We start from the raw sequence: 25,296 nt of genomic DNA on the forward strand, positions 1-25,296 counted from the left end.
TTGAAAGAACAGCATGTATATTATCTATAGTGAAACAGATCACCAGCCCAGGTGGGATGCATGAGTCAAGTGCTCGGGCCTGGTGCACTGGGAAGACCCAGAGGAATCGGGTGGAGAGGGAAGTGGGAGGGGGGATCGGGATGGGGAATACATGTAACTCCATGGCTGATTCATGTCAATGTATGACATAACCCACTGAAATGTTGTGAAGTAATTAGCCTCCAACTAATAAAAAAATCAAAAAAATAAATAAAAATAAAAAGCAGTAGTTTTCAATCTCAACTACACAGTACAATAACAGAGAAAACCAATGCCCGGGCCTATGCCAGAGATTATCACTTAACTGAGCCAAGGGTGAGGCTTTGATAGAGATAATTTCTTGAATTTCCCCAGGTGATTCTGATTGCAGACAGTGAACCACCAAATTAAAGATAACTGTTGCTCTGAAGTGAAGATTTACTAAAATAGTAAATAAAAGAGATACTGTATATTATAATTAACTGTCATTCACTGCTTTACAATTTCTGATAAATCCCTGATCTTTAATAAAGAAATGAGTTGCAAATCAAAGCTGAACAAGAGTGGAAGCAGGCCAAAATCCCTTAACCAATAATGCCTATATCATTTTAGAGTATATGTGTTACAGAAAAGAATAAGTTTAGAGTAAAAATAATACATGTTGGAATCATTAATAGAATGGTCTAGCCTAAAGTTACATTTTGAGATATACATATATATGTGTGTATGTTCAGTTTTGTAAACTCATATACTTTATTCATTATGTCTGTAATGTTTGTCAAGTGCCAGGCCTTATTTTAAAAGGTTCACAAATATTAACTAACTTAATCCTTATAATAATCCTGTGAAGACAATTCTATTCTTATCCTGATTTGACAGGTGAGCAAACTAAGGTACAAATAAATAACTTGCCCAAGCTCACACAGTTTGTAGACCACAGAACTGGAACTCAGAGAGATGGTTCTTAAATCCACACTCATAAACCACTATGCTATTTGAGATGGCATATTAGATAATTTTTCAAGGTTAAGTTAAATATATGGGTGGGGAAGTGGGAGATACAAACTATTGGGTGTTACACAGATAGCTTATGGTATTTCGCAGTAACTCTAAATGAAAAGTAACCTTTAAAACTTATAACAAAAATAAAATAAAAATTATATTAAAAATTTTTTAAATTAAAAAGAGTAAACTGGTTATATCCAATCTTTTGATTATGTAACATTATCTGCACTATTGGCTATTTTAAAAGTGCTCAAGATACAAATACGAAGAATATGGGGTTCTTTGTTTTTAAGTCCTTTGTTGACAACTGTCTGCTATCTATTTTTGTTAGCACTGAAAGGGGAGCTGAGGATGCAGCAAAGAGCAACACAGAGCCAGTTCATCCCTACTCTCTTTTAAGGACCGTGAAAGAAGGCTTAAAGTAAGGTTCATTTCCATTCTTCCAACAAATATTTACTAAAAACTCTAGGTATAGAGACAGATGGAGTACAGGATAAAACAAATTTCTCAAATTAAGGTGCTTACTGTACAAAGGGGATGGTATATGATATGCAAGTAAACAAAAAACTATACAATAAAAAAACTATACAATAAAAAATATTATTAAGCAGCAGCTTGCTGAAATAAAGAAGGGTCCAGAGTAAATGGAAAACAATCTATTTAAATAGGTCCTGCATGCATGCATGCTCAGCAGTGTCCTACTCTTTGTGACCCCATGGACTGTAGTCCAACAGGCTCCTCTCTCCATAGGATTTCCCAGGCAAGAATACTGGCATGGGTTGCCATTTCCTTCTCAATGGGACCTTCCCAATCCAAGGATCTAACCTGCATTTTCTGCATCTCCTACATTGGCAGGTGGCTTCTTTACCACTGCCCCACCTGAGAAACCTTTTAGAGAGGTCCAGAAAGGCTTTATTGAAGAAACAATGCTTAAGCAAGTGAAATAAAGAACACTCTAAGAAAAAAACATGGGCAAAGGACCTAAGGCAGGAAAGCTCTCTGTTGAAGTGCCGGTGTGCTTGAGGAACTCAAAGGAGACCAGCATGGCTTCACCTGGTAGAAGAGGGGCCTGAAGACAGTGTGGACCATTCTACACACACATGCTTACATGACCAAGACGACATCTGGATTCAAAATCTAACCAAAACCATGTGACGTGGTTAAGAGAAATAAAGCTACGTCCTTCATACTTTAAAACAATGTCTCTGGCTTCTGGGTGGAGAATGGGCTTCCCTGGTAGTCTCCGCCTGTAATGCAGGAGACCCTGGTTCGATTCCTGAGTCAGAAAGATCTGTTGGAAAAGGGAACTCTAGTATTCTGGCCTGGAGAATTACATGGACTGTATAGTCCATGGGGTCACGAACAGTCGGATGTGACTGAGCAACTCACTTCCAGTTTTCACTTTTTCTGTATGGAGAACAGACAAAGCAGGGCGCCTGGAAGAAAGAAACTTATAAAAAGGCTAATACAGTAGACCAGGTGAACAATGGCGGCAGCTTAGATTAGGGTAGTAGCAGTATAGATGAAGAGAAGTAGACAGATTTGAGTCAGGCTTTGAAGGCAGGGACTTCCCTGGTGGCTCAGATGTTAAAGAGTCCACCTGCAATGAGGGAGACCTGGATTCAATCCCTGGGTTGGGAAGATCCCCTTAAGAAGGGAATGGCCACCCACTCCAGTGTTCTGCCCTGGAGAATTCCATGGACTGTATAGTCCATGGGGTCACAAAGAACTGGACATGACTGAGCAACTTTCACTCTCATTTTGAAGGTAGAATCCAGACAGCATACTGAAGGGAAGATAATTGGTATCACCTCAAGGTCTTCAGCATGACCTCTTTATTTTGTACAGAAATGTGACTAAACCAAACAGTTACAAATACAAAAATCCCTGTTGCCCCTCCATTCACTGAATGAAACTCAAATTCCTCAGTCTGCTATTCAAGACTCTACATAAAAAAGTCTTCAAAATCGTCCACTGATATTACATATACCATATCCTCAGAGGAAACGCCTGTCACTGGTTCGTATAATACACCCCTGCCTCTAGTTTGGGGCTTCCCAGGTGGTGCTAGTGGTAAAGAACTTGCCTGCCAATGCAGGAGATGTGGGTTCAACCCCTGGGTAGAGAAGATACCCTGGAGGAGGAAATGGCAACTCACTCCAGTATTCTTGCCTGAAGAATCCCACGGACAGAGGAGCCTGGCAGGCTATGGTCCAGGGGGTCTCCCAGAGTCGGGCACAAATGGAGCAGCTTAGCACACACACCTCTAGTTTATTTTTCTGCCTGGAAGACCCTCCTGCCTTCAAACTGCTACTGGTCAAAACCTAGCCAATATTCACAATTTCAAGCACCACCTCTTTCTCACAACAAGCTTTTCTTGATCACATTAACAGTTAAATAATTATACAATATGAAGTACTATAGGAGAAAGAAAGCAGGAGAGGAGCTCTTCCTAATTCCCATAGTATATGGAATCATTTTAATTTTCACATTCACTGCAGTAGGATAGTACTTGCCTTTAACCTCAATGAGATTTACAAAATCATTTAAGGTAGGTCCTATTTCCCTTTCCGTCTCTGTAACTTCTAATAAACAAGGTATCATATCTTTTAGAAACCATAACTGCCCAATCTGTATATTTGAACTAAAAGGCAAATATCTAAGTCATATTTAATTTATTCATTGATATCCCCAAGCCGATGTTTCTTTCTATTATGAATGCCTATATTTATTCATTCACTCACTTACTCACTAAACATCTGCTGATAAGCAATATGTCAGGTAGCTGGGATAAAAAACAAAACATGGTCTTTGCACTCAAAGAGTTTAGAGTCTAGTGAAGATACCTAAGTTATGATAATATGCTAGACTATGACAAGTAAAGTAATCAAAATATGTACAAGTTTAAGCCATCTCTGGAGTGGGGGGTGGTGAGAAGTGGCAATATATAGAAAAAGATTTTTGGAAATGTGACAAGTGAAGTAGCATTTATCAAGGAGAAGAGAAATAGGAAGAGTATCTCAGGCTAAGAAGAGGCTTAATGCCACAGAAGCAAGTATCACTGCCATTTTAGTAAAAATAGTTGAAAATTTTCAAAAAAGTGGCTGAGGACTTTAATCTCCCTCAAATTTCCATTTGCCTACTAATTTTTAATGGTACCTATAAGAAATAATTAGAACACAAAATTCATAAATTAATAGCAAAGTCAAAACTTTCATTAAACTTCATCTGATAGATATTATTTATATAAAAAATAGTTAATAAAGAACAGGTGTTAGAACTAATTTTCTTTTAAAATATCTAATTTTTATATTATTGGTTTAATAGTAAGTATATTTTGAAAATTAGTAACAAGGAAAAAGACAAAAATTTTTTTAATTTTTAATTTTAATTTTATGATCAACAACATGAATTATTGCAGTAACTAACACCTTTTGAGTTCCTACCATGTGAAAGGTACCATCTTAAGCAATTTGTATGTATATAACCAATAAACAATGCACAACAATACTATATGATAGACACTATCATTTTAGGGGGAACCGAAATGAGATCTAACTCAATGAGACAGGATATAAAAAATTAAGAGACAATTTTTTAAATGAACCATATTATGATTAAACACAAGAAGAAACCATAGGAGGAAGTACAGTAAGTAAAAGTAACAGCTCTTACTTGATTAATTTCACTTTGCAGTTGTAACCCATGCTGATCCTTTTCTTCTCTCTGTTGCTGTAGCTGTTTAAATTCTGCCTTGAGATGCTGGTACTTGGTCTCCACTTCCGACAATTCTTCCTTGAGCTTCTGAGTAGCTTCTCCCTTTTCACCTAGCTCTGCCTGTATTCTCTGCAGGGAGGTTTCAGATGCGGATAACCTTGCCTGAAGCTGTTGACAATCCAGGTCTTTTTGATGAAAGCTTGCTTGTATATTCTTTTTACTCATACATTCTTCATTATGTTTCTCTTCTAACTGAGTATAGTCCAGTTCTTTCTTCTGCAACTTTTCAGTTAAGTTCTGAAATACCAATTTAACAATTTTTTTTAATATTTTTAATTGTTTCAATTATTCAAACAATCTTTACAGCAATATCATTTCCTACTAAATGTTTTAGTCAATAGTATAAAAACAGTGAAAATATTTTAAACGAGAAGAATTAAATTGTTATATACTAACTTATGGTCTTATTATTGTTCCACTTCACTAAGCTCTACTAATATAATTTAAGGGTTACCAACAAAATTTTGGCACAAATGAAAACACTAAAATCTACTGACTAGATTCTTTAGGGTATGTAAATATTTATAATCTCCCATTTGAGCTAAAAATTAAAACTATCCCTCTGATATTAAAAATTATTTTAAATAACAGTATGGCAATTCTGATTTTTGGCTTTGCAATTTCATAGCTAGTAAGAGCTTTAGCACAACAATACCATTTACTGCTCTAGTATGCTTAATACTACTGATCCCTCATTTTTGCTCTTCTTGATGAACACATTCTTAAGATGCACAAGTTTAAGACTTATTCAAATTTCTTTCTAGGTGTGTAAAACAGTGATCTAAAAAACATCACTTACCTACCTTATATTTTGTTATTTTACTCAATACTATGAAATACAAAATATACCTCCGATCAAAGATCTGGGTCAGTCAGCCTAATCAAATGTCAAAGCCTAGTCAAAGTGGAGTTTTTAGAATTAATATTGAGTATTTTTAGTTAAGATATTTACACATGAGGCATGGATCAGAATTCTGACTCAATTCTATAAGAAAGACAGCCAGGGTAAGAAGCCACTATAAACGCCTGATGAGTCAGAGTCATTCATGAACACTTATTATACTCACTTTTTTATATGCAGTGTGCTAGAAGGGGATAATACAAAAATAGTAGAGGACAGGCAAAGCCTCTGGCCTTTAAAAACACACATTTAAAAAAACATTTTCTAAGAAAGTCGAAACATAATGCACAAGTAAACACAGATTAGTTACAAAAGCTGCATTAAATTTCTTGAATGCACAATTTTTTAAAATATGAAAAGAGCAAAGTCCGGTGGGGCTAACTAGTAAGTTACAGTCACCTGAAAACAAAGTCTGAACTTGGTAAAGTGGCAAAAGGAGTTAAGTAATAAGTATTCATGACTCATGTACAAAAAGGAACAGACAAAGAAGCTGCACGAGTGGACACAGCAAATGCTATTCCCTCAAGGGGAGGAGTAAGTGTCGGCACCAGAGGGAGAAAGACAGCAGTCCTGGTTCTTGAACACTTGTCTAAGAAAAAGTTCACTGTGTAAATTATCAAATAGAAATACACTATAGAAACAGTGTCAGAAAGGTGATGAAAGTATATGTAAGAAAAATAAGATGGAGATACAGTAAAAAGGGCACCCAGGGGTTATGGCAAAATTAGCAAAGAGATGTGTCTTGACCAACCAATAGAAACAAACAAAAGAGTAAAGCCAAAAGACTAGCAGAAGAATAATAATAATTTTGAGTCAAATTGCTAGTTAGGAAAATTCTCTTTTTATAAGCATTTTTTGGTCTTACTCATTAGTAACTCCACATATTTCTTAATTTTACACATTTTCTTTTAAGAAAATAATATTTTCAAATTCATAAGCTAAATTAAACCTATTCGTTGATCATTATGAATGTCTTACACTTTTTTAAAGAAAATTCTAAGTTACTAAATTTTATGAAAGCAACCATGCTCACAAATACTAAGAACTTGGAGAGGATATAACTGTAAAACATGCTACAAAAATTAAGGTCAGTAATGAGGTAGTGAGTCTTCTTCCTCTAGTCTTACTTAAAAAGTGATCAAGTAATCCTACCAGGTCTATACATAAATGACCCCTCAGTTTCATTAAGGAGCAAAAATACTTAACCATTGACTATTTAAAATTCACTTATCCTAAAAAAGTAATCTGTCTGTTTAACTGCACAGAAAGATAAATAAATCTTATTTAACAGAACCTAAACCACTGTCTTTTAAAAAGAACCCAATCCAAAAAATAAAAAATAAAAAAATAAAAAGAACCCAATCCACTCACATTATATATTTTTATATGTAAATTAAAAAGAGCACCCAGAGGTTATGGCACATTATATAACTATATTTAGTATCACAAACTTTTCATTCTTACTGTGGCCTTCTTGTGGAATCTGAGGCAGAGTCTAGTGAATACAAGGTTTTTGAAGATTGAGTTTAGTAAGTATAGCAGAATTCCATTAAAGAGAATATAATTGCACATTCCATATTAACCTTACAACAAAAGATGAAAGAGACATTATCATCCCTATTCTTCGGATGAAGAAGTTAACATGAAAAGAATCTGATGTGACTTGGCCAGGTGGCAGAGTCACATGTTATGATTAAGTCAGATATTTTTCACAACACAGTTCAGGCACACAGTGAGTCAATTCGTGCTCTCCCAAACATATACTATTCAAGGTAAATTATAAAACAAATGTTAAGCTTAACTCATAATTATTTGAGTAAGCTAAATTCTTTCCTTCTGAATGTCCAGTTCTCTTTTCACTACCTTATTAACTGCTCTTTCAACATGTTTTCTTGAGGGGCAATTTCCCTGTATTAGGCTGTGTTATTCATTTGTTCAGCTTCCCTGGTGGCTCAACAATAAGGAATCCATCTGCAACGCAGGAGATGCAGGTTCGATCCCTGGGTTGGGAAAATCCCTTGGAGAAGGAGAAATAGCAACCCAATCCAGTTTTCTTGCCTGTAAAATTCCATGGACAGAGGAGCCTGGCAGTCTGCAGTTTTGAGGGTCACAAAAGAGTCAGACATGACTGAGCAACTAAACAAAAAAATTCACGTGCTTCTAGCCCAGGGAACAAAAAGAAATGTAAAAAGAATGGCATTTTTAACTGCTTGATACCTTACAAAGTGGTTTCAGGATCTCATCTATTCCTCAAAACAGCTTTGTGAGAAAGAACAAACTGAGCTACCTGTAGCTCTCCAACATCTTGTATCTTGTGCTTTTACATGTCCCCATACCTTCAGTATATGTAGCTCTCAAAATGAAATACCATTAACCCTCGGCCATGTGATACACACCTAAGCATTCTTAAGGACTACGCTAAAAAGTTCTTTATGTCTTCAACAGTCTTTCCTGATTTACTAGGCAATAAGTTAGGAAAACACCCACCTTGGTCTTGACTCAACTCTGCATTACAAAACTTACACAATAAATGAAAACAGTAACAAGAAATATTCACTGAGGTGCTTACTGAAAGTCAGGCAGTGATCTCAGCACTTTAACAGCGATTAACTTTTTTTTCAGTGCTCATATCACCCTAAGAGGCAAATAGTGTAATAGTACTTCGCAGCGAAAGAGGAACCGGACATCGGAGGCTGCGTGTCACAGCCAGTCAGCGGCATGCCTTTGACCGCTGCTCTGTACTGTCTGTGTCAACGTACCACTTTGCAATACAGTGGTAACACAGCAATACGACCACTTGCCATGACTGGCTTCTGCTCTGGCCTATGAGCACCTTAAATCCCAGACTATCAGAAAGCGGAGAGGGAGAGCAACAAAGGATGGAAAATGGGTGAGAGGCGAGACCCAAAATATAACTCAGTCTCTGACAATGACCTATATTAATCATATTAGTAGCTTTAAATAAGCTATGATTTTGTTCAGAATTTATCTGGAAATAGCTAAATTGAGCTGCAGAATTTTGTTTAAATGTCAGAATATGATTCTTACTAAAAACCAAAAAGGAAATGCCTTCAAGATTTATGTCTTATTTTTTAAGTTTTCAAAGCCAGTAATTTAAAAACAAAGGTTTAATGCTGAAAATCTTGACATTAATTCAAAAGCAACTATTTTTCAATTCATTATATTTTATAATGTCATCTATCCACCTTGATGTTGCCTATGACCCACAAAACGTATCCAAGGCAATTCATTAATAGCATTCAAGAGACCAGGCACAAGATTTCCAAATTCATAACACTTGGATACTACCCCTGTAAACAATTATGGTTTGCTAAAGACAAGGGTGAGGAGAGGTGGGGGAGACAATTAGCAAGGATAACAGAAAAAGAAAAAAAAGAAAAAAGCAGATGCACCTCTGTACCTGTTGGTGAAAAAATTCTAAACAGGTAAACGCTGAAAAGAAAAAAATGTGAAGTCTCACTTATGTAAAGATTAGGAAGATTAGTAGAAAATTCTTATTCCCTAATCAAAACTATTTCCATTTTACCATACTAAATCATCTTGACTCTGTGTATTATTCATAAGACACAGTACTTTCTTTAATACTGTGTATGTATGCATTTGTGAATATATATATACATACACACAATCTGTGCTTCATTATCCTTTACTAACAGCTTAATGCTTCAGAAATACAAAATAAATTACACTGATCATAGACATCTATTGCGTGCACAACTCTGATCAGTTTTCAAGAGGTAGAAGGTCAACTCTGATCTCAAAGAAATTAAAGTCAAACAGAGACAAAGATAAAATTAAAGTCTACATGGATACTGTCTACACACAGACAGGTGGAAGAGAAGGCAGTAGGGAAGGAAGGGGCAGGACAGATACAGAGAGTAAATGGAAACACACACACTGCCATATGTAAAACAGACAGTCAATGGGAACTTGCTGTGTGGCCCAGGGAGCTCAATCCAGTGCTCTGAGACAACCTAGAGGGGTGGATGGTGAGGGAGATGGGAGGGAGGTCAAAGACGGAGGGGACATATATATACCTGTGGCTGATCCGTGTTGACGTATGGCAGAAACCAGTGCAACGTTATAAAGCAATTATCCTCCAATAAAAAACATGTTTTTTAAAGAGAGGGAGGCAATGAGGCTTTTATAAGCCATAAAAAAGACTATATTTTAAAAATCAGTCAGCACCAAGAGGTGATGGAGAAATAGACAATGGCAGACTTGAATAGTTACTTTCAAAAATAGTTTGGGATACCCAAAGGACTGGAAAAGGTCAGTTTTCATTCCAATCCCAAAGAAAGGCAATGCCAACGAATGCTCAAACTACCGCACAATTACACTCATCTCACACGCTATTAACGTAATGCTTAAAATTCTCCAAGCCAGGCTTAAGCAATACGTGAACCATGAACTTCCAGATGTTCAAGCTGGTTTTAGAAAAGGCAGAGGAACCACAGATCAAATTGCCAACATCCACTGGATCATCAAGAAAGCAAGAGAGTTCCAGAAAAACATCTATTTCTGCTTTATTGACTATGCCAAAGACTTTGACTCTGTGGATCACAATAAACTGTGGAAAATTCTGAAAGAGATGAGAATACCAGACCACATGACCTGCCTCTTGAGAAACCTGTATGAAGGTCAGGAAGCAACAGGTAGAGCTGGACAGGGAACAACAGACTGGGTCCAAATAGGAAAGCAGTACGTCAAGGTTGTATATTGTCACCCTGCTTATTTAACTTATATGCAGAGTACATCATGAGAAATGCTGGGCTGTATGAAGCACAAGCTGGAATCAAGATTGCAGGGAGAAATATCAATAACCTCAGATATGCAGCTGACACCACCCTTATGGCAGAAAGTGAAGAAGAACTAAGGAGCCTCTTGATGAAAGTGAAAGAGGAGAGTGGGGAAGTTGGCTTAAAGCTCAACATTCAGAAAACTAAGATCATGGCATCTGGTCCCATCATTTCATAGCAAATATATGGGGAAACAGTGGCTGCCTTTATTTTGGGGGGCTCCAAAATCACTGCAGATGGTGATTGCAGCCATGAAATTAAAAGACGCTTAATCCTTGGAAGGAAAGTTATGACCAACCTAGACAACATAATAAAAAGTAAAGACATTACTTTGCCAACAAAGGTGCATCTAGTCAAGGCTATGGTTTTTCCAGTGGTCATGTATGGATGTGAGAGTTGGACTATAAAGAAAGCTGAGCGCTGAAGAATTGATGCTTTTGAACTGTGGTGTTGGAGAAGACTCTTGAGAGTCCCTCAGATTGCAAGGAGATCCAACTAGTCCATCCTAAAGGAGATCATTCCTGTGTGTTCATTGGAAGGACTGATATTGAAGTTGAAACTCCAATACTTTGGCCACCTGATGTGAAGAGCTGACTCACTGGAAAAGACCCTGATGCTGGGAAAGATTGAGGGCAGGAGGAGAAGGGGATGACAGAGGATGATATGGTTGGATGGCATCACTGACTCGATGGACATGGGTTTGGGTGGACTCTGGGAGTTGGTGATGGACAGGGAGGCCTGGCGTGCTGCGGTTCATGGGGTCTCAAAGAGTCAGACATGACTGAGCAACTGAACTGAACTTGGGATAGCCGAGTAAATTTGAGCACATATATAGCTCATAACCCAGCAATTTCACATAAGGGTATACAATAGAAATTCTTACACAAATGCATGAGATTTTTATGTGAATGTTTGTAGCTCCAGTACTTGAAATAGCAAGAAAAAAGAAAAAAGTGTGTGAATAAATAGGAAGTATATATGTGTCACTTTTGCTGCATACCAAATAATATAGTTGTCAACAGAGTTAGTTGTTTTTTTCTATGAAACACCATTTTTAATGTAAAGAATGTAACAACAAGAATGACCAACCATATGGGAAGGATAGAACTGACAGTACTGACTGCCAATGATAAAATTCAAGCTTTCAAAGGAAGTTTAGAATTTTAGAAAACTTGCATCCATCACCATGAGCTTGACACTTCTTATACTTTTAAATATAAGAATAAGTGCATATTCTGAGATTGATGGTGATACTGACAAATGTGATATGCGTTTTATTATACAATGAAATGGCCTTCCCTGGTGGCTCAGCTGGTAAAGAATCTGCCTGCAATGCAAGAGACTGCCTGCAACACAAGAGATGTGGGTATGATTTCTGGGCCAGGAAGATTCCCTGGAGAAGGAAATGGCTACCCACTCCAGTATTTCTGCCTGGGAAATCCCATGGACAAAGGAGCTTAGGGGGGCTACAGCCCATGGGGCCGCAAGAGTTGGACACAACTGAGCAACTAAGCCACCATAATACAATGAAATGTGTTAATATTTGGGAAAAATTTGCATAATTCAGTGAACCAATATTTTCCACATGACTAATGCATATTACAAAATCATGCCCAGGAAAGACCCACTCCAAAGTTAAGATAGAAGAAAAAATTTTAATGTTACAAAGTACAAAAACTGCCCTGATATCGTTTCAGATTCTACATTGAAATTAACTTTTGAGAAACTATACTTTATCTGGTTTCAGTGTAGTATCAAACAATTATAGCTACAATTATCTGAAAAGGCTATTAAGATAGGCCTCCCTTTTCCAACTACACTACATATCAGTTAGACTAAATTTTAACACACTTCAAATATATCACAACAGTTTAAATGAAAAAGCAAATATGACAATCCATCTGTCCTGTTATTTAATTAAGCTGTTAAGGCAAAGCTAACAAATTTACAATACTTTTGACTAAAAAGATTTAATAACTCCCTTTCCTCTGGCACCAAAAAGTAAAGACATGGGTGAAATAAATTAATACTAACATCTGCCCTACCTCCAAAACTATTATCTGTTGCTCATCTTTAAAGAAACAAGGTGGAAAATATTAACTTTACACAACACAGACTAAGAACAAAGTTGGAGGTCTCACAGTTCCTGACTTCAAAACTTAATGAAAAATAAAGTAGTCAAAACAATGTGGTACTGACATAAAGAAAGATATATAGACCAAAAGAATAAAAATAAAGAGCCCAGAAATAAACATTCACATACACGGTCAAACAATTTTCAACAAGCGTGCCAAGATCATTCAGTAAGGGAAGGATACTCACTCCTTTCAATAAATGGTGCTAGGAAAACTGGATTTTCATATGCAAAAGAATAAAACTGACCCTTACCTTTAAAAAAATAATTCAAAATGGGTCAAAGACCTAAACCTAAGTTAAAACTATAAAACTATTAGAAGAAAACAGGTGAAAAGCTTTCAGACACTGAGTTTAGCAATGACTTCTTGGATATGACACCAAAAGCTCAGCAACAAAAGTGAAAATAGATAAACTAGATTATATAAAATTTAAAACTTCTGTGTATCAAATGTGTGATATTGGCCTTGGTCCCCATTTCTGAATCCAGGCTCCTAAACCTCAGGAATTCCCTATGAGCAAGAAAGATATCCTTTGTTAGTCAGAAGAAGCCCTTTACAACCACCTCTGAGTTTGTATTAATGAGATCTTTTAGAAATCCCAAAGGATGGGGGTTGGTTGACAGGGGAACCAACCTTCAAGAAAGGGTTGGAACTTTCAGTCCCACCCTGACCTTCAAGGAGGGAAGGGGGGCAAAAGGCTGAATTAATCACCAGTGGTCAAAGATTCATGCCCACGTAGGGAAAGAAAGGGTTTTGAGACGTTCCAAGTTAGTGAACACATGGAGAGCACCCAAAGAGAGCATAGAAGCTTCAAACACTTCCCCACATATCTTGCCTTACCCATCTCTTCCATCTCACTGTTTTTAAGTTAGTCATTTATAGTAAGCCAGTACTCGAGTAAGTAGTTCAGTAAGTACCACAGTAGCTCAGCTGGTAAAGAATCCACCTGCAATTCAGGAGACCCTGGCTCGATTTCTGGATCGGGAAGATCCACTGGAGAAGGGACAGGCTATCCACTCCAGTATTCATGGGCTTTCCTGGTAGCTCAGATGGTAAAGAATCCACATGCAATGCAAGATGCCTGGGTTCAATCCCTGGGTTTGGAAGATCCCCTGGAGGAAGGCATGGCAACCCACTCCAGTATTCTTGCCTGGAGAATCCCCATGGATAGAGGAGCCTGGCAGCCTCCAGTCCATGGGATTGCAAAGAGTCAGACATGATTCAGCGACTAAGCACAGCACAGCACTAGTAAGTAAAACGTAAAAACTCTTCCCAAGTTTTGGGAGAGCTACTCTAGCAAATTAATTGAACGGGAGGCTGAGAATTGGGAACCGCTCATTTACAACCAGTTGGTTAGAAGTACAAGTAACAAGCTGGACTTCAATTGGTATCTGAACTGGGATGTGTTGGGGAGGGAGGTTCAGGGGTGCTCAGGCACAGCTCTACAGGACGTCACCCTTAATCCATAGAATGTGATGCTGAAGAAGTGAAGTGAAGTCGCTCAGTCGTGTCCGACTCTTTGCGACCCCATGGCCTATAGCCTACCAGGCTTCTCCGTCCATGGGATTTTCCAGGCAAGAATACTAGCTCCAGGTAAATAGTAAGAATTGAGTTAAATGGTAGGACACACAGCTGGTGTTACAGAACTGCTGAAATACGGAACATCTAAACATCTGATATCAGAAGTGAAGCTGTATGTAGTATAGTACTGAGAGTAGAGGAAACAAATAGGACTGTTTTTTCCTTTATAAAAGGACACAATCGACAGAGTGAAAAGGCAACCTAAAAAATGAGAAAATATTTGCATACCATGTATCTGATTAAAGGGTTAATATTAAAAACATATAAAGAACTCTTACAACTCAACATCAAGAACATGAACAACCCAATTAAAATCATACAGCCAACAAGCATATGAAAAGATGCTCAAGCATCCTAATCATTAGGGAAATGCAAATCAATCATGATGAGTATCACCTTAGCACTCTGTCGGATGACTACTATTTTAAAAAAAAATAGATGATAAACAGAAAATAACATGTTGGCTAGGATGTGAAGATGTTTAATCCTTGTTCACTGTTGATGGGAATTTAAAAGGAAACAGCCACTATGGCAAACAGTATGATGACTTCTTCAAAAAATTGAAAATAGAATTACTAGTATGATCCAGCAATTCCACTTCTGGGTATCTACTCAAAAGAACTGAAAGCAGGATCTCAAATAGATATTTGTATACCCATGTTCAAAACAGCTCTATCCACAAAAGAAGGAGCACAAAGAAGGAAGCAACAGATAGATAACATGATATATACATAAAGTGTAATATAACCTTAAGAAGAGGAAATTCTGACACATGTTGTAACATGAATGAACCTTGAGAACAATATCCTATGTGAAATAAGCCAAGCACAAAAAGCAAATACTGTATGATTTCACTCATATGAGTTATTTAGAATAGTAAATTCATAGATATAGAAAGCAGAAGGAGTTTGGGGCAGAGATTCAGTAAATGGGGAGTTGTTTAATAATAACTGAGTTTAGTTTTACAAGATGAAAAAAGTTGGTTGCATAACAATGTGAATGTAAATAGCAATAAAAAATAAACAACACAAAATAAGCCATACTGTACTGCACCAATATATAAATAACATACACAAGATTAGAATTTAAAATTTATAAAATCAATTCACCGTTATATGTAGTTTTTACATTCTCACCTGATTTTTTTGTGTTAACTCATTAACTGAACTTTTAAGTTTCTGTAGTTCCTGCACATACACAGCAACTTCCTGCGGGCCTTTGGCAAGTTCACTCCTCAGCTGGCTTATTATGGCCTAGACAGGAAGAAAATTCAGAAAACTAAAATAAAAAGGGAAATGGAAGCACCCGAGGTTTTAAGATTACATAGATTTTTGTCACTGTTGTCACTGAACTTTAATAATCTTAGAAATTTCAACTTGATTCTTTTTTTACCTTACTACCCCTACTGCTTCCCCACATCTTTTTTTGGCTGAAAATTAGTTTTCAAAATGTATCCAAAACTTTACAACTTCATTATTTAATAATACATGAAATGAAAAGTTGGCATCCTATTTTATGTGTCTGAAACAGCAAACTGCAAACTTAAACTTACTGGCTTTAAATTCTATAATTTAATCCTTCTCAATTTAAAAAAGATATGCAAGTTATGTCTACATTTTCTCTCAACTTCTATAGCACATTTCAAAATCACGTTAAATGCAAACAACCAACACAGAATTACCTTTGAAGGTGGCTAATCATTTATTTACTTTTACTGTAATAGAAAATATTTGGCCAAAGAAGCTGTCAAACAGAAGTTATATATAGTTTCATTGACCTGGATCTCTCTCTGATCATGGATAATAGCTGGGCAATTTGCTTTAATGTGTTTACCATTTTTTAAATGAAAATTAATGTCTATTATTAAAACAATGGGTTAATCATTTAATAAGTAAGGTAAGAGAAAGATAACCAAAGAACCTGGAAATACAAACTTATTATATATGAAAGCTTCAACCACTAAAAAGTGGGCGACTTGTTTTCCTGAAAGTGATGTTAATAAGAGACCTCTGTATTTCTAATATTGCTTATCAGGTTTACTTTTTACATTCCTAATGTTACAATTATCTTCATTGTCTATATTCTTCATTAGTAAATAAATTTTATAACATGAACACAATAAATCTAATTTTTTTTAATAAACACATCAGCATTACCTATGTTGTATATTACAAATGGGTACTTTTGTATATTACAAATGAGTACAAGGAAAAAATCTAAGAAAGCCACTAATTAATGCCAAGTGATCTTTTGCTCTAGGATTTGTGGCATATTTTTGTTGTTGTTTCAAGGATTCTCACTGTAGTAAGATGAAATCCACTGTAAATGGATGAAGGTATAAAGTTTTAGAAACAAAACTAGTAAACAAGGTAACCTAATTGAACAATCATTTGGGTTTATTTTAATAACCATAAATAACTGAAATCAGTGTTTTGAGTGTTTTCCAAAGAGGTTTGAGGTCAACAAAAGGGTTGACCTCAAAATATTTTCAAAAATTTTAAGGTTTCAAAAATATTTTTGGTAATGGCAACATGTCTGAGATATGTTCATGGCCTGACATTTTAAGGAAAACATGTATATAAAACATATTTCAAAGAAGGAAATGCTTAAATATTCAAGTATTTTCAACTGTGTTCAAGTTAAAGTGTATCTTAATGCTCTGTCTTAAACTGGCTGTGTAACCTTGAAATGTATTAGGAGTTTACTTTAAATTGCTATGACTAACAACTTTGAATCTTAGAATTATTCTCTATTAACATTATGGATGGTAATGAAAATATCAGGAACAATCCAGCTACTTTAAATTACTATGCTTTAATCACCTATCACAAGAAAAATTATATTTAAATCTCTACTTCTATCTTATCAAAGAAATTACTAGAATTTTTCACATATAATAAACAAGTATGTACTAAAATGCAAATTTTGAGTATTTTTCATTAAAATATCATGATTCCACATTAAAGATTATAAGATTAACCATGTATAACATATATCCAGTATCTATTCTGCTGATGAATTCCAACATGCAAAAGAAACTAAAGAAAATGTAAAGCAAATGTATCCAAAATTATTTGTTATATCTTACAATGTATCTGTTGTACACTAAATACATATTTTTTAACTTGAATTTTTAAAAATACAAAAGCAAGCACTTAAAACTTTTTAGTTTACTCAAGGATAAAAAAGAAAGATGTAGGAAGAGTATACACCTAAAGATAAATTTTAGTTATGGGTAAGAGAAGAAAGAGGAATGAATCACAGGAAGCTTTCACTCTCTACTGTATATTGAGTCATTTTAACTTTTTACAATGATCATGTATTATAGCTCTATTTTTAAAAAATTAAGATTGAAGAAAGACAAAATTTCTAAGGAAATACACTCACTATTGAGATACCACTTTAGGTGAAATTTACAAAGAAGGTTCTGCAAGCCACACAGACAGTCCTCACTAGTGGACAGGACAAGCTCATCCGTGTCCAGAAGGCTTTAGCACCTGCACTCCTTCCTCCTGGGAATGCTGCTCCCAGTTCTTCACTCTGCTTCCTGCTTACTCCATTCTTCTCCCATGGATCCTCCTTGAGGATACCTTTCCCTGATCATCCTGTCTAAAACTGATCCACATTATTGCCAGCCCCACTACTGCCCATATCCTGCTTTGTTCTTCCTCATAGCACTTAGGATTAGCTGACTTTCTATTGTGAGTTGATTTATTTCACATTGTTTGGCTTCCAAAAGGAATATAAGCTTTATGAGAGCAGGCACTGTATCATATTCACTATTCTATTTCCCACATGTATACTAGCTGCTGTCACTCAGGCATTCAAAAAATACTCACTAAAGAGAGGAGTGATTCTCCCAGAAGTTAACAGATACTTGCACAGTATCTCTGCACATGGAAACAAATATATAAGACCCTATAAAATAATGTGCATTTCCTTGAAGCCACATTACCGAATTTAACATTGAATTTTTACTAAAACATTTCAAGTTACAAAATAATTAAGGAAGGCTATTTCAAAACTTCCTGCTAGTGCTTTAGGATTATAGTTATTGTCCTAATGGCCAAATACTTTTAGTAAATAATCATTTTAAAGATGGCTAAAATTTGGCTTGATTAATAAAACAGAAAGAAGCATATTTTTGAAGTTCTGAGGTTGTCTTAACACAAAATTGCCATATGGTGCTAGAAGGTACTACATTAAAAACAGTACTAATATGAAAAGTCTTCCATAAAGACATTACCTCAAGTTTAAGCATCTCCATTAGAAAGCAGAAAAAATAAAATGATGGATGAAACATGGGAAACAAAACTGACAGAAGTACACACTGAACATACAATAAAAAGTACAAACACTTAATCTGATCACTTACACTAGCAAGTTTTAAAGACATTTAAATGCTCTCTTTAATAACCCTGAATGAATGTAATATTTATTCCATCTCTTTGTAACCTTCTTAGTTTTAAAAATTAGGATTCAAATGAAGATATTTGGAATATAAATAAAATTCATCAAAATCATTTCCATTAAAGACAAGACCAAATATATGTTAGTTACAGCTCTGACATTTTTAATAATGCAGATTTATAGGAATAATATTTTTATTAACCTTAATTTCTGACCTAAAGAAAAGTTATTTTAAAATACTTTAAAATGTTTTAGACTGAGTTATTTTTCCATATGCTTTTCAAAATAGATTTTTTAAATGACAACAAATTCTTAAGTTATATTTTTAATGAAAGGAATGGAACATACTTAACAATATATATCAGATTATGTACCTTGAACCTTGACTAGAAATAGAAAACAAATCATTGCATTTTTAGCTTCTTTAATTCCTTTTACTGTTTTATTTCTGATATCATTGTTTAGGTTCAGAAAAGCAGTAATACATAAAATATTTTTTTTCTTTTAGTTTTTAGGTTATATTATTCACTAACACACATAAGTGAGAATAAATAAAACTGAATTTTAATAAAATACACACCATATACTAAGGAGTAAGTAGAAGCTAAAAACACAGTAAAAAACAAATGAGATGGAATATTTAGACAGTCATTTTCTCATATGGATATGGTATGGGACACAACTCCAAAGTATTTTAAGTTATACTCAATACAAATATACAGTATGTCAAAATGCAAAAAGTAATAACAGTAAGCATTAGTTTATGATTAATAACACAAATTTACTTCTAACACAATCACCAGACCACCAAAAATGGGACATGACATGATACAGAAAGACATGAGCTTCAAGATAAACTTGAGTTCTAATCCTAGCTTCTTTACATTAGGCGCATGAACTTGAACAAGTTATTTAATCTCATTGAAGCCCAGATTCCTTAAATATAAAACAAATTTAATACTTAACTTACAGGGTTAAAAGAAATTTCTAACCTAGCAATTAAATGGGATTTTTTTCCCATGAAACTTCTCTGATTCAGCCTCTCCTAGATTACACATTAGGAGATTTTTATTGGCTTTGATAAGTTCATGAACTACCTAAAATTATTTGAAAATTTGTGGGACTTTTATTACTGGGCTACAAAGATCATGTTTGGGAAATCTGCACCTAAAGTTCCTCAACTTGAGAATTTGAAATGTTAACCATTACAAAGACTCACATGCCTACGTGTGTTGTACCCATAAACTTTCACCAATCCTCCACTGATAAGACATAGGAGAAAGTGATAAAAGGAACAGATGGATTATCTATAACATTTATACTCCATAGCTCATTAATAATTATGAATAGTGGCTGAAAAAATCTGAGATGCAAGTTGAAATGTCACTATAACTTCACTTTCAAACTGAAAACATGGAAAACACAGGTCTATATCATATAAGGGAGCTTAAGAACTATACACAGTAGTAGCTATAATAAAAATACCGCCTATGATACAGTAAGAAAGACAAATGCCAGCATTTTTAAGCAAATATATTTACTATATATCCTAGAACTTCTCATATGCTGACAATTATATAAGGGACTGACAGGCAAAAGTCATGTAATAAATAAAAGAACTAAGAATGTTTATCCTAGAAGAGAAGAAAATTCAGAGTAAATATGAACAGTCATCAAATATTTGATGTGGAAAAGAACAACTTATTCTGTGTAATATTTGAGAACTGGAACCAGTTATTGTAAATTATAGGGAAACAAATGCCAACTCAATGGAATGGCAGACTTAAGGAAGAAATATATGCAACCCCTACAACACATAGCAAGAGTTGTAGATCACTTATCAGAGACCTATAAAGGGAACTCCTAGTCTAATTAAGACTTCCTTCAACCACATAACTGAATAATTGATAAATGAAAACCAAGTCTAATAGGTAATAAGTCTTAAATATTTTTTCTAAGCAACATAAGTAATACAAATGAAGAAAACGAAATCATACTTCCTTTACCCCTACCAAATTGAAATACATTACTACTTATTAATCTGGAGCAAATTTAAATATTTCTCCACAATATACATTATTTATTAAACAGAGTAATACTCCTTTATGCAAACATTCTTCTCTAAGTGTCCAACTTTATAAAGCAAAGACAAAAATATTATCAGCCCATAGTGACTATATACAGATATTATTGAGACCAGATGAAAGAAAGGCAAGTAGTGTTTGAGTCACTCAGAAAAATGCTGGCGTTACTCAACAGTGCATATTAAACAAGTTAACATCAGTCTTATTTAAGTGCACTAAATTTCATTACCTCTGAGTTAGTATATTCTGTTTGTAACTTTTTGCACTCGTCTTTGAGTTTTTCGGATTCTTTCTCACGTTCCAAGGTCATGTTATCCATTAGTGTTTGAACTTGGACCAGTTCTTTCTTTAACACAGCAACATCCTCTATTCCAGGTCTCTGAAGCTGTGAAGCAACACATTTTAGTTAAAAAACAAAACAGTGAAACTGTTTAGTGAACAGACATTTTTAAAATAATTTTACTACTAAGAAATAAAATAAAACAATCTTCTAACATCAATTACTAGATTCCAAACATTGAACACAAATGTTTTCCCCCAACAATCTTTAACCTTTTTTCATAGAGCTAAATAAGAGCTCTCTCTCTCATATTTACAGTATTACCACTCAAGGTACAAAATAGCAAATATACAATTATTCTTAGTGCTTTAACTGCTTTGCTTTCCTTCACAAACTACACCCACTTAAAATAACAATCACTTGTTAATGCTAAATCCCTTCATTTTTTTATCCTATGAAACTGGTAATAAAATGAAGGAGCAGATATAAACATAATTAGGGTTTGCTGCAGATTGTATCTAATTGATTCGCATTTTCATATGTTTATTGCATGGTAATAAAGGACAGAAAGGAAGCAAGGACAGATCCAAGATTGTTAAGCCTGGGGAGAGGATTAAAAACATATGGCAACAATGACAGAAACATGGTGACTTAATGTTACACTTGTTGAATTTGAAATGAAAGCTGGAAATGCAATTAGAAGAGTCCTTGTGGCTGTTGTTCAGTCACTAGGTTGTGTTCAACTCTTTACGACCCCATGGACAGCAGCCCGCCAGGTCTCCCTGTCCTTCACTATTTCCCGGGGCTTACTCAGATTAACATCCAGTGAGTTGGTAATGCTATCTAACCATCTCACCCTCTGCTGCCCTCTTCTCCTTTTAGAAGTGTCCTAGATGGATTTACAAAACTAAAGTTCAAGGAATGGTAAGATCAGAGAAGCTGATATGGAAACTACCAAAAATGACAGGTGACATTAAAACAAAAACAATAAAAAATGTTAATGTCATAATGTATCATAAAATTCCATTCTTACTTTAAAAAATCACCTATAGTGTACACACACACACACACCTATATATATATATATATGTAAGTGGTAAAACTACAGGGAATTTTTTTTAATTTTCCTCCATTCTATACTTTTAAAAATGTTTCATCAGCATATGTATTTCATTTATCCATTTCAAATAAGGTACATTCTAATAAATGGTTACCAGTTCAGTCTTTAAATCTTGAATCATAGCTGCTTCTTTGTTTAATTCTTCTGTTAGATGTGTCACTTGCTGTTCGGCAGCTTCTCTAAGACTCCTTTCTTCATCATATTTTGACTTTATATCTAATTAAAGACAGTTACATAGATGACATGCCGTTAATTCTAGAGAAGATAAGTTATAAATTCTTGTATATCCAGTGCCTATCTAAATATCACTCTAATTCAAATTCACATTCCTTTAATAACCATAAATGTACACAATAAAATTATACTTCTGATAATATTCAATGATAAATGATCAAATGTCTTTGTCTACATAAAATCCACTCAATTACTAAATTAGCATTTTAATGTATACTCAATCACATATAATATTTTACCTAAAAGCATGTAGATGAAAAAATTACATGCAATTCCTAGCATAACCAAATGTTAAGTCTATACCATTTAACTTCTTCAAAATGTTACTTGTCAATCTTTAAGCATACCTCAAAAATTCATCTTCTCTAAAATTCAAGAAGAATTTTACAGGGAAAATCAGTTCTTCAAATGGAGGAAGTTGGAGAACAATTAAAATAACTTACACAGCAACTCTTATCATTAAATGCCAGTAATCATCACAATAGTCTATATAACAAATGCTTTAATCACACTAAAATACAATGCTTATCTATACAAAATACAATGGCAAAAAGGTAATGAGACTGATTTACTGGATAAAAAAAATTCTGAATTAATTTACCTGCAATTTCAGTGGCAAGTTGGGCTGCTTTCTGTTCAAACAAATCTTTCATTTGTTTAATATTAAAATTTTCTGTTTGGGCTTCTTCTAATTGTTGTTCCAAAGACTGTAGTTCTATAGAAAAGTAGTTATTCAAATACAATGTGAATTACATTTCCTAAACTGTTATTACTTATAATCATTGTAGGAGTTAAAGACAATCAACATAATCTACTAACCAATTACAAGTAGAGTATGCTCACATTTTAAGAATTAATCATATCTAAAAAAAAGAACCACAGCCAACACATTTAAGGCCCAAGCCAAAGTTTACAAACGTGTAAAACAAATGAAAGAAATATTTAGCAATCATACCTAAAATATTTATAAATATTTGTTTAAAGAGTATTCTAATTTCACATTTCACAGTTACTTTTCTGTATCTGTCAACTGACCAAAAAATGTATTTTGTGCCTCTGATGAAATGTTTTGAAATTAGAAATGTCTTAAGAACAATCAAGGTCTTAAATAAAATAATCAATTAAAATATGCAGTCAGTTCTTACTACTTCATTCTCATAAAGGAACTTCAGAGAGACATTAAACATAACAGCTAATCTCAAAATATCATTTTTATTATTCATTGAGCACTCCTCCAGTTAAAGTTCATTACAAAGATGCTAATCTCGTTTTTTTTTAATTTCAAGAGGAAAAAAAGTACATCACTGTTTAATATAGATCTAAACTTTCATTAACCACCATATTAATGTAATATTTCAAAAGTGTGTAACTTCAGAATATAATGAACTATAATAGATTAAGATTTCAATGACTGATTAAATTACAAAGTTCACAGGTAAACACTCTCAACCTAGAATATGACCGTTAGCTTCACTGTTTCAGTGCCATGAAGTAAAACCATAAAACAAAATTCATGTAGCAAGCATCAGAGGAAAAGAAAGAAGTAAAAAAGGGATGACAAAGAAGAAAAATGAAAAAAAACAGCTTTAAGTAAAGTTACCTGCTGATGAATCAGCCACTAATCCATCAGGTTTGGACTCCTCAATGAAAACAAAAAACATAAACAAATGTATTAAAAGGAAAAGACTATATTGTTACAATTGTCAATGTGAAAAAAAAATCTCTGAAATAGATTCTGTCAGCTAAGTGGCAAGATTTTAATGAAAATCAAATTTTGGCCTGCTTACATCCTTCTAGATGTCTAAGATACCACTAGGCTATCTGGCATAATAATTTAACTGCAGCTCACTGCCTCTAAGAGTTTGTTAACATACTAAATTTTCATGAGCTTTACCAACATGGCATCTTAAATTCCATAAATTAAGTAATAACATAAGTTATTACAATGGAATGGGTTGCCATGCCCTCCTACTGGGGATCTTCCCAACCCAGGGATCAAACCCACGTCTCTTATGTCTCCTGCATTGGCAGGTAGGTTCTTTACCACTGGTGTCATCTGGGAAGTCTCTACTATAAAGGTAAAATAGTCATCTCAAATGTAGTAAACAACTTCCTGTGTTTTCAAGTACAGAAAATAATATTAATACAGCACATGTTTGATTGTTAATGGCATCTACCTAAAACATGAGTAGGTGAACTGTTAAGTATTTTAGATTACTAAAACTCTCTTTTAATGCACCTTCAATTATAGAAGCTGAGTAGTAATAAGACTGATATCTTGTTATCCATTTATTTTTCTTTTCTAATCCAAATGACAAATTTTGGGGAAAAGACAAAAAGGCAAAGACGACTGGGAGTCACGTGCTAAGATGTCATGTGCTGTCTTAATGTGCTAAGATAATGTGCAGAGGGATCACTAAGTATTTTATAAAAGTATTAAAGCTATTGTTAAAGGGTGTCATTTTTATTCACAGAAATGAAAACTATATATATATTTGGTAAAATTCATCATTCTATGATTTTTTACATAATGTTCATATAAAAGTCAAAATAACTTTAGTATAAAAATCATAATATGTTAAAACTTTTTTTTAGAAAATACATTAAAGAACATTACATATAATGAATCTGAAATATCAAATGAAATCACTCAAAATAACCACTTTGGATACTACAGTGATTTTCTTGTTCTTTTCTGTATATATTATTTTTATGAAGTTAAAGTTGTATGGTATGTACACATCTGTGTACAAAGACACAATATTTGTCTTTTGAAATCTAACATGAATACAACAGTTTTCCCATGCTTTCAAACAATCACCACTAATATAAACTACAAGCAGTTAATAATAGTTCTTTCCCCACTAATAGACATTTTAGTGATTTCCAATTTGTCACAAACACAAGTACTTTGAAGTGTTTCACTATTGT

At 34.4% G+C, this 25,296-nt stretch overlaps 1 protein-coding gene across 4 annotated transcripts in view; it reads right to left on the bottom strand.

Annotated features, from left to right (window-relative positions):
• The window catches only part of EEA1 (early endosome antigen 1), a 122,969-nt gene that overhangs the window by 47,265 nt on the left and 50,408 nt on the right, over positions 1-25,296 (bottom strand). For all 4 annotated transcript variants that reach the window (XM_065934196.1, XM_065934198.1, XM_065934200.1 and 1 more), the window contains 6 exons: positions 23,966-24,005; positions 22,967-23,080; positions 22,226-22,347; positions 20,961-21,116; positions 15,374-15,490; positions 4,699-5,037 (listed from right to left, as the gene is read on the bottom strand). In XM_065934196.1, the coding sequence (XP_065790268.1) occupies positions 4,699-5,037; positions 15,374-15,490; positions 20,961-21,116; positions 22,226-22,347; positions 22,967-23,080; positions 23,966-24,005 (888 nt within the window). The remainder of the gene's footprint in view (positions 1-4,698; positions 5,038-15,373; positions 15,491-20,960; positions 21,117-22,225; positions 22,348-22,966; positions 23,081-23,965; positions 24,006-25,296) is intronic.

The sequence above is a fragment of the Muntiacus reevesi genome, chromosome 4 (genome assembly GCF_963930625.1).
Source record: "Muntiacus reevesi chromosome 4, mMunRee1.1, whole genome shotgun sequence".
In the NCBI taxonomy this organism is placed as follows: Eukaryota; Metazoa; Chordata; class Mammalia; order Artiodactyla; family Cervidae; genus Muntiacus; species Muntiacus reevesi.